General features: G+C 38.9%; 1 protein-coding gene across 1 annotated transcript; it reads right to left on the bottom strand.

Annotated features, from left to right (window-relative positions):
• Nucleotides 1–1,854: 1,854 nt before the first annotated feature.
• LOC134853698 (uncharacterized) lies at nt 1,855–9,078 on the bottom strand (the record flags this gene model as incomplete). The annotated part of the gene is given in 5 exon segments (XM_063869697.1): nt 1,855–1,920; nt 4,545–4,625; nt 5,237–5,377; nt 8,499–8,724; nt 8,960–9,078. Coding segments are annotated over 5 exon segments (633 nt in total), but the record flags the coding sequence as incomplete, so codon positions are not given.
• Nucleotides 9,079–10,022: the final 944 nt, after the last annotated feature.

Below are 10,022 nucleotides of genomic sequence, written 5' to 3'. Positions count from 1 at the left end.
AAGTTGTTCTTCCCTCCTGGGTCTGGGGGAACTCGGGGGACCAGCTGGGGAGGCTTATAAAACACTGGCACAACCGATCCTTCCGTAGGGCCCGTCCACAAGTTGTCTCTGCTGAATTCTAACGAACATTTGTACCCTCTCAGGGATCTAAGACCGATTACCATCTCGTCATTCAGTTCGGGTACCACCAGAGCCTCGATTTCATCATTGATGACACCTAACTTCAATTTTGTTGTTATGCAACCAACAACAGCGACTCTCTTTCCGTCCGCTGTCTCCAAGTGACCCCTGTACAGTTTTATCTCCGGTCCATCAACAATTTTTCGAGCCTTGTCGCTTCGGATCAAATTCGTTGTGGCCCCCGTGTCCAATAACGTGTCCATGTTCGTTCCTCCAACGCAAGCATCCACATAGGCTCCGTACGGATCATTCGTCCAATGACTAATACCCACGCACTCGTATCTCATCTTTGTTTGGCGATTGTGGATCGCGCCTGTATCATTCGCATTATCTGTGGTTCGTGGCCGACGCTTCAATATTGTCCTCACATGCTCCCTGTCGAGGATCGAATCACCTTCACATTTGTCTTCACGCATTCGCTCAGTCTCGATGATCCGTCTGGGATCCTCAACTGTCGCTGGAGGTCGTCTGACACCTCGTTGCTTCTTATATTCGGCCGGAACAAAGCCTCTCTCGAACTCGTCTACTGTCCCGGCCCCTGGTAGTTTAAATGGTTCGCACTTTTTGCGGGACAGCCTTTCGCAATGTGGCCCACCTGTCCACAACCAAAACAAGCACCCTGGGTCCATGGGTTCTTCAAACCGCATCGGCCAGCACCATTGGCCGCACTGTTCTGACTGTTTCCTCCCGACTCGAACAACTGCCTCGACTGGGGAGGAGTCTCCTGTTGGGGTCGGCCATCGGGGTTCGGAGTAGGGGTAAACGAATTAACTAACTTTCCCATCATAGCCATGTTGCTCTGCATCTGTGTCATCACATCATCATGTCTCGAGTTCTGAATTTCCAGTTGTTTCGCTAGATCATTCTGCTGCGACCCCTGTCTCTGCACCTGTGTCACAATCTGATCTAGCCGCTGATCTGTATTTTTCTGCCAACTCGTCAGGTCCGCTCGCAGTTGTTGAGCCCCGCCTGCTTGCAATTCGTCGCCGATAACTCCGGATTCTATCTCTGGAATATCGTGCATTTCCCGAACAGCATTAGGACGTCTTCTGTTGCGCAGCCTGGCTGTCCTACTAGCCATCTCTAGTGCTTGGGCTCGAGCCCACAGCTTAACCAAAGCTAACGAAATCTTCTCGTAGAAGTAGCTCCTGTAGATCCGCATCGAATATCCCATCGATGAACTGCTCACGATTCATATCGTCTCGAATCTGCACTGGCATATTCGCATTCGCTACTTCGCCCACTGATCGCACTCGCCGGGAGAAGTCCTTCAGGTCCTCCCTTTCGCCCTGCCTGAGGCTTTTGAACTCAGCTCGCGCTGTCGATCGTGTCTGAAACGGCATCATCCTCTGATCGAGCTCGGCCAGCATTCTTCCGAGCGTTGGCTCATCGAACCCGTCAACTTCTTCTCGAAAGTGAGCTGGCACACTCGTGAACTCATCCAATTTCCAGCCTGTCAAACAAGTTGGTAGCACCATCCTGGCCTGCTCATCGTCCCATCGATTGGCATCTGTGACCCAAGCAAAGTGTTTTCTCCAATCTCGCCAATTCCGATAACTACTCGAAGGAAACCGGTCTGGTCGGATCGTACCAAATCCGAACACACCTTGCTGTCTGTCAAGAGCAATCGCCACTGCCACTGCAGCCTCTGCCATGAGCTCCTATCCTGTTCGTTCATGGCAATCGTCTGTCGATTGTTCGTTCGCAATGCTCGTCTTCACGCACAGATAGTCGTTGCAGCTAAAATCCAGAATAGCGACCACCCAGGAGCGCCACTGTAAACGTGGGGGAATTCACAATATCTCTAGGCCGGCTTTTCTCACTCGTTATCGTCCTTCGCACCGCCGCAATATGTTCCCTTTAGTACTGGGGTCAGTGGGGCAACCGATTTCTGGTACTGTTTAGAATCCCAAAAGGGTTGATTTTGTGGTTGGCTTCTCTGTATCGTACTATGCTGCTTGCCCCGTGATCTGTGCTCTTCCGACTGTATCTCACTCGTCAATCAATAGTCGATCGCAACAACAATTTCAATAATAAGACTGAATTAAGAAATAAATATAACCAAATACAGAGTAGCCTATAAATGGCTGGAATATAAATTAATCGTTCGGTCAATGGAATGGGTCCGCGATTACTATTATTTAACCCCTGCTCCCTGCAGTTCAATTATAGCCTTACTATTAACTAACTAACTAACGTTCTCCTCGAGAACTTCTTTCAATATCGATCGTTCAACAACGATCCCACTATCCTCTAGATAGCCTAACTTATATCCACTAACTAACTTAATCACGTTAACAAGTCTTCCAACTTGTTCCCACTTTACTTTGCGAATAAAGCGACTACCTTAACTCGTAGCCCAAATTGTTCTCTAACTAACTGAGAACCAACTATACTCTATCTCAGTATCAATTGTTCTGATTTCTAAAGGTCCTCCGGTATCCTCAACTCCTTATGTCTATTTACTCTTAGTTTCAGTTAGAGATACAATTTCCTTAATAAGTCTTAACAATTACCTATATGCTTCCTACGCAGTGCCGTACGATTCTAAATCTACATCACGCCACCGTTCTTAAATACCAAGTCCGAAGTGCCGATCACGCTATGTTTGCCTATCCAAATGCCCAAGGACTTTGTTTAATTTTCCCGTATATTTTCCCTTTTCCCGTGACCAGAATAATTTCCCAGTGAACTTAATTTCCCGTTTATCATAATCCGAAAATTCCCATACGTAACCTATTCAAATTTCAACCTGATCGACCTTCAGGGTAAGCCGTTCCCCTAACCGGGGTCCAATTGAGCCAATAAAACACCCCCCAGAAGCCAATGGAATATCCTGTACATTCCTAACATTTAGATTATTCAATTCCCCTATTCCCTCGTTTATACCGCCAAAATAATATGCGACTACTTTTCTGTGCCATTGACGCATTTCTATTAATAGTTCAATCACCAAGTTAAATTGAACCCAATGTTTGTTTAGGTAACTCTTAACAATTCCAAAATATACCACTTTACATTGAACCAAGATATTCCATCGAATTCAGGGAAATGCCTAAACAAACTCCCATACCTACTAATCATCGCCCAAGATCCATAAAATAGCTCCATTTTCCTTCCTGATTACCAAACATATGATTTGGGTTAAATTCCGGTGCTGAATTTAAGGGTTTTGGGGCTAAAACCGTGAAAGGTCAAATAGAGGTCAACCCGGGGTCAAATCTCCCATAATCGGCTCGAGGTCACATAGGGGTCCTATCTACCAAGTTTCATCCATATCTGACAAATACTTCCCAAGTTATCCCAACTTCAAGGTCCATTATCACTTTTCCCGGAAAAGGTCAATTAGCGCCGAAAAGGTCAACTGGGAACTAAGACTTACAGGGGTCCATTTTACCGGCATTATCACCCAATCGAGTCATCATCCTAACATACGATAGACCATGTAACTATCTATCATCCCTGTAAGTTTCAGCTCCCTATAGTCCTTGAGGATCGAGAAATAGCCTCCGGAAGTTGGGTGGGAGTTTGTTTGTTTAGGGCATAAATCGGACCCGGTTGACCTTGGGATTCCAAAATTTCAGACTTAAGCTTACCTCATCCAGGGCTACCACATACATAAAAATGAGCTCAATCGGATCAATAGTTAAGGATTTCCGGAGGGGGGATTTGCACTTCCGGGAACCGTTATCACTCCGCCCCGGGGGGTCGAGCGGGTCCGGCCCTTTGCATGTCCGGGTCAAATCATTTCTAGTATCAACCCACTAAATTTCATAAAGTTCGCCCCGGTAGCTCCAGAGCTGGGGGGAGTTGCTGGGAGCTATTCCATTGCCTATTTTTGCTTAGAAGGGGGATTAATTCCATGAACTTAAGGAAATACCAGTTTAATTCAATCTTAACCTAATGACGAATCAATCTTACGCTCAGATACTATAGCATGTAATACAGTAGAATCACCAATTCTACATCTCCTAAAGCACTAAAAAGATTGTAATGTATCCATAAAATTCCATAAACAACGCTTATTAAAAATTTCTAACCATACAATTTGTATGGTTAGAAATTTTTAATAAATGTTGTTTATGGAATTGTCACTTTATTTTTTGTTCTATGGAGGTGACCACGTAAAAAATGGAATATTTTTGTGTAATTCTTTCATCACATTACGCAAAAAATTAATCTTTTTTGTAAAAAAAAACATAATTTATAAATGATCAAAATGTGATCGGGGCCTTCTGCGCTACTTGCGCAGCAACCAGCTGTCATTGCGCTCATTTTCTCCAAAGATATAATTGGTAAAAAGAAAATTTCTATTCTAAATCATCCAAATAAAAAACACCCCCCCCCCCCTGATATTGTCTTACCACTTCCTTTGCTTTTATGTAGTCGTAGATTGAGATATCCACCGCCTGTTCTTTTTCCGCATTGTCGCTCAGAAGGCGAGTCTGAAAGCAGAAACAAAAAATTAGTTTGCTCAATCGACAATTAGTTCGCGCAAATATGGAATTGATGTATGGAATTGTATGATAAGCATTTTCGGTGTATGGAGGTCAACCCGGGTAGCCAATTTACTTTTTGAAAAGACCACAAAATATGACAAACTACATCCGTACTGAAGCACCAAAACTTACAAAAACTGAGAAAATCTATGAGGGTGATTTAAAAAACAAAGGTTTTTAAATGACTCAAATCAAAAGCATTATAAATTAGTTCGCTCAATCGATAATGCATTTTATTTGAATAAAAACTTTTTTGTAAATCACGCTCACACATTTTCTAAAAAAATTTTTTTCAGAACGGATATGCAGTTGGTCAAATTTTGTCGTCTTTTGAACGTTAAAGTTGGTTAAGTTTGGATAAAAAACTGCGCATCTGCGCTTTCTGCATCATAAAAATGATTAATTATTCAAAATTGTTTGAATATCAATAAATGATAAAATAATTGAATATCAACATATTATTTCAAATTGTTTGAAGATCACTAACTCATAACAAATATACAACCAATTAGACTGAAAAAGTACTTTTTATGAGAAAATGTATTTTTTGTACTCACTGCGCGGAAGTATATCTTGGGTCTCCAGTTTTGTATGGTTGGCTTTCTAGTCCACTGGACATTGTAGTATCTGGCTTGGCTGCCCAGCTTGGTGGCACTGCAGAAGGGACCTGCCAGAGTACAATACACATCCAGAACTCTCTATGAACAACAAATATCATAAGCTAACTAAGATAATTAAGTATTACGAGGCCAAATTGGTGGCGCTCAGGAGTTATAAATAAAAAATAAAACTAACAATAAAAAAAATATTTTGAGGCCAAAATGTATAATTTGTGATTTTTGAGCTGATTCCGCGACATGTTGGAAATTTATTTGACTGGCGAACCGCATCACGGATATAGTTTTAAAATTTTTTCTCTGCGTATGATGCCACAAAAAAATGAAATAAAGTATTGCTCAGAAACTCTCCAAAAGCAGCCGAGTTTGCTGAATCCGGAAAAAGATTTTCGGAATCCAGAACAGTTTGCAGAGCCCTAAGACAAATCTGTATTCCTGACATTGAAGGTTACAGATTTTCAGAATCCGCTTTGCTTTGCAGAATCCGCTTACACTCTGCGAATTCCATTAGATCATTACATTATAATTACAATTTTACGTATTCTGCTTAATTTTTAGAACCCACTTACAATTTGAAGAATCTGCTTACATATGAGGAACTCATAACCAATATCAATATTATGCCGTTGCACAATACGTGACAAAAAATGAAGACAAAAAACATAATTCACAGAGTGATTGCGCGCAGAAATCATTTGGATAAAAAGTTGGAATATCATCAAAGACTTATATATGAACCTCAGCAACGGACTCCCACTAAATGATGCTACCAAACAGTGCACATTTTAGCCTCGTAATTATATAAGTATTGATAGCAACATAAATGTGCTAGTGATCCAAGAAACCGGTTTTTTTTATTTAAGCGCCACTATGGATCACTTTTTATTTTATTTTACGAAAAATAGATCATCCCGGGTTCAAGTCCCACCGTTTATTATTGTTTTTTCTTTAGTATCCCATTGCTCGCTATTTTCCAACGCTGATTCATGTATAATTCAGAGTTTGTTGCATAGATGAACCTGCGATTTTTCAGAGCTATTTCAGTAAAGATTTCGTAGAAAATCTTCGCTAAAACTTAAGAAATTTGAACTCATTCTAGTAGCTTTCAAATGAGAGTTTTAGCTGATAAGCGCTTTAGCTTCAATTGCTTTAAGGATTGATAGCGCAGAGGTAGCATACATATCTATAAATCTCAAAGATATGGGATCAATCAAACCCCTGTGTGAGCACTATTTTTTTTCATTTTGATAGGTTTTTTATCGCTGTTTCATCGCTGAAAATAAGCCAAATTAGCGATATTAATCAAATTTGCATTTGTGGCAATGAACATCGATAATTCATCGATGGCAATCGCTGTTTTTTTTTTCACTTTTTTATCGCTAATTTTCAATGTGAGCTCAACCCGCGATAGGATTTGAAACTGATTAGTTGAAATTGATTTGCTTTTGAAGTAGTTTTATAGTCTTAAAGACTATATAATGACACTGTTACTGAGCCCTTGTTTTTGTTTTGAGCTATAATACTTTTAAATAGGTCGATATGGGGGATTTTGAATATTATTATTTTTGTAAAATCGTTGTTGCTCATCATTTTTTGGTCAGAGTAACCTAACTATTTAAATTCAAAAACATGAGAACAAAGGTGAACAACAAGCCTGCGAGTTCCTTCTGACAAAAAAGGCATATGTAAAATCTCAAAATTATAATTGAAATGAAATTTTCTATAGTTCTCGAAAGATCTCTTCACTCTTCACGAAAAATAACAAACGGACTTTTATCATTACTATCCTTCAATACATGACAATTTTTTGTCCATTTTGTTTTCGTTATTTTCTTTTCATTACTATCTCTCCTAACATGATAACTTTTTGTCCATTTTGTTTTCGTTTGTTTCATAAGTTTTAAAGAAAATCCAGGGAATTCTTTTCAGTATTTAAACGCTTTTACTTCAATTATCTGCCAAAAGTGATATTAAAAAAAACATTCTCGGAAAACTTTGCCATTGAAGTCTATTCGAGTGGCTGTTGAGAATTTTTACATATATGTCATCAATATATGATTTGCTACCGTCTCATAATTTAGAGAAAAGCAAAAACAAACGAGAAACGAATGAAAACTTGGCCTGCTTCAGACCAATATTGAGTGAAGAAACTAGTTTTCAAAACTATTCAACTGTACAAGTGACATAAATTTAACCACAAGAGTTCTCAACAATTCAATAAAAGTTAAATTTCTAAACTAAAACTGTTCAGTGAAGTTTTGTTACCAGGTAGTTATGAAAACGATAGTTTTTTTAATTTCTTTTTGGTTCAAATTTTCCAATTTAAGAAATCATCCACGTTGTTTCTTGCACCAAATACAATTTCGTAATTGAAAAGCATACTATGCCTAGCAAAAATTGATCAGCAAACGAGTTTCAAATTGATATGAAAATAAATCAAAAGTCGAATCGCAAGAAAAAACATTACAGCTTGATCAGACCTTTTTCTGCAAAAGAGATCAAACTTCACAATGTCCATATAATTGTCTAAACTTGATTCAAAACTACAATAGCCAAAAACCTCTATAAACTTTGTTGTTGTCTTAAAGATCAGCAAAATTTTAAAATTGTTTTGAATGGTACTAGATTGAAAAAAATGGAACAACTGAATTCGCCACTAAAAGAGATATTTGAAAACGTTTGCGCCAGTTATTAATTTTCTTTAAATGCCAATTTCGTTTTTCTAACTTAGCCCGCTATTAAGAGATCCATCTCAAATTTTCCCCACTTCAGCTTAAATTTTTTTTCAAATATCATTACTTTTTTAAAAAAGACAATTTTTCTTTTTTTCAAACAGACGAAATGAGTTCAAGCATTCTCGACTTTTCGTAGAAGCTTATGCCCTAGAAAACAACTTTGCCCTACTGTGAATCTTTCCCTGACCGTTTTTAATCTAAGTTTTGAGAACTTTCTTCCAGAAACAACTCTGAAAATTCAGCTGACCAAGAAGCTCATTCGACAACTTTCGACAGCTTTCGACAGCATTCGACAGTTGCTCATTCGACAGCTTTTTTAAAGCTATTTCGTTAAAAAAGACACACTTTTTTCAAATCTCCACCAATTTTTTCAAACCCTCAGCATGTACCTAGTGACATGGTCCTGCTAAAATCTAAAATAACGATTCAATCAAAAACGGAAGAAAAAAAGGGCGTGTTTGTGTTACCTTTTCATGCACATCCCCCATATCCGTTGGGGGGTTGTTCCCCCTATTCTTGCTGTTCCTTCTACCTAGCCCCTTCTTAGCCCAGTATTCTGTAATTGGGATGAAGTCATTCTGGGCCTGGGTTCCGCTGTCTTGGCTATCGTCTGGGTTGGCCTCTACGTGGTACAGCAGGTCTATTCCATCTGTGGGTTGATCCATTTTCTGGGCTATCAAGGTGCGAACGTACCTACAAATTATGGTACAAAAAAATGAAAGGCCAAAAAAATGTGAATAGATGTTGGAAAAAAAACCTCATAAGTGCAATTTAGTTAAACAATTGTTCATACGGCTGTTTTAAAAAAATGTTTCGAATTACATTGTACTTTTGTTAACTTGTTCATGCTGAAACACTCGATTCATCGCAGTTTTTATTTCTCAATTTTTTCTCTTTTAAAAAAGCTGAAATATTTTTAATGGCTTACTTGATGGGCCATTTGGCGTTGATGACGATGTTTTGTTTCCAACCTAACCATTTATCCTCACAATACACGCTCAGAGTGTATGACCACGCCTCGAAAGCAGAGTCCGCGTACAAATAGTCCTCAACACCAGGAACTGAAAAAGGAAAATAGCAATGGTTATATTACTCACGAAGAAATCTTGAAAAGTTAAAGAAAAAATAAAATCATATTGCGTCAAGATTATGAAAATATTGAAACACTGATATTCTTTGTTTTTTCACCGTCTCAATATCCGAACGCGCAGCAAAAAAAACGTGTTAAACAAGAGTTTTCTGAGCTTTAGTTTTTCTCTGGAACGTTTTAGGACTAAGTTTATTAAATATATTTAGGACTAAATTTTAACGAAGCATCAATACCCGCTCTAAAATTTGGCCATTTGTAGAAAGCAAAAAAAGCAACACAGAAAGCAAGAAAAACAGACTGTTTACTTTGGTTTCGAATTATATTTTCTGAGAATACAACTAAACTAACCAAAAATATTTTACAACTGACCTTGTTCCGAAGGGTTTGTCTCAAAATAGGACATGCCTTTGAATAGTTTCGGTTCCAATTGGAATATAAGAATGTCCCCGTCACACATGTAAGGCAGTGCCTCTGTTAAATTAGTGTCAGCGGAAGTCTGGTTGGATTGTCTGTCACAGAAGATGCGTGTCAATTTGTAGTTGTATTCTTCCTAAATTAAAAAAATAGCTGGCGATATTTGAAAAAAATAAAATGAACGCAGATCAAAAAGGACTAGCATTTCTTTTGAAAATATTTCAAATTTTTTGGTTACTTCCCTCTGTTACTTGCAGGCGCGGATCTAGGAGATTCTCGAGGGGGGGGGGGGGGGGGGAGAGTTGGGTTGCATTTAAAAAAACTTTTGAAAACTTAGTCGACTTTTTTTTAGTTCAACCAAACTGATTTTGTGAGTTCTCCCAAATCACTATGAAGACCGTAAAATGGCAAAATTTCTGCGCCGCAGGCAAATTTGTTTCAAACAAACAGGCCAAAAAAGGCATTTTTATGCATTTTTTGGACAAAT

The sequence above is a fragment of the Symsagittifera roscoffensis genome, chromosome 8 (assembly GCF_963678635.1).
Source record: "Symsagittifera roscoffensis chromosome 8, txSymRosc1.1, whole genome shotgun sequence".
NCBI lineage: Eukaryota > Metazoa > Xenacoelomorpha > Acoela > Convolutidae > Symsagittifera > Symsagittifera roscoffensis.
This window is presented reverse-complemented; position numbering and strand designations above follow the sequence as displayed.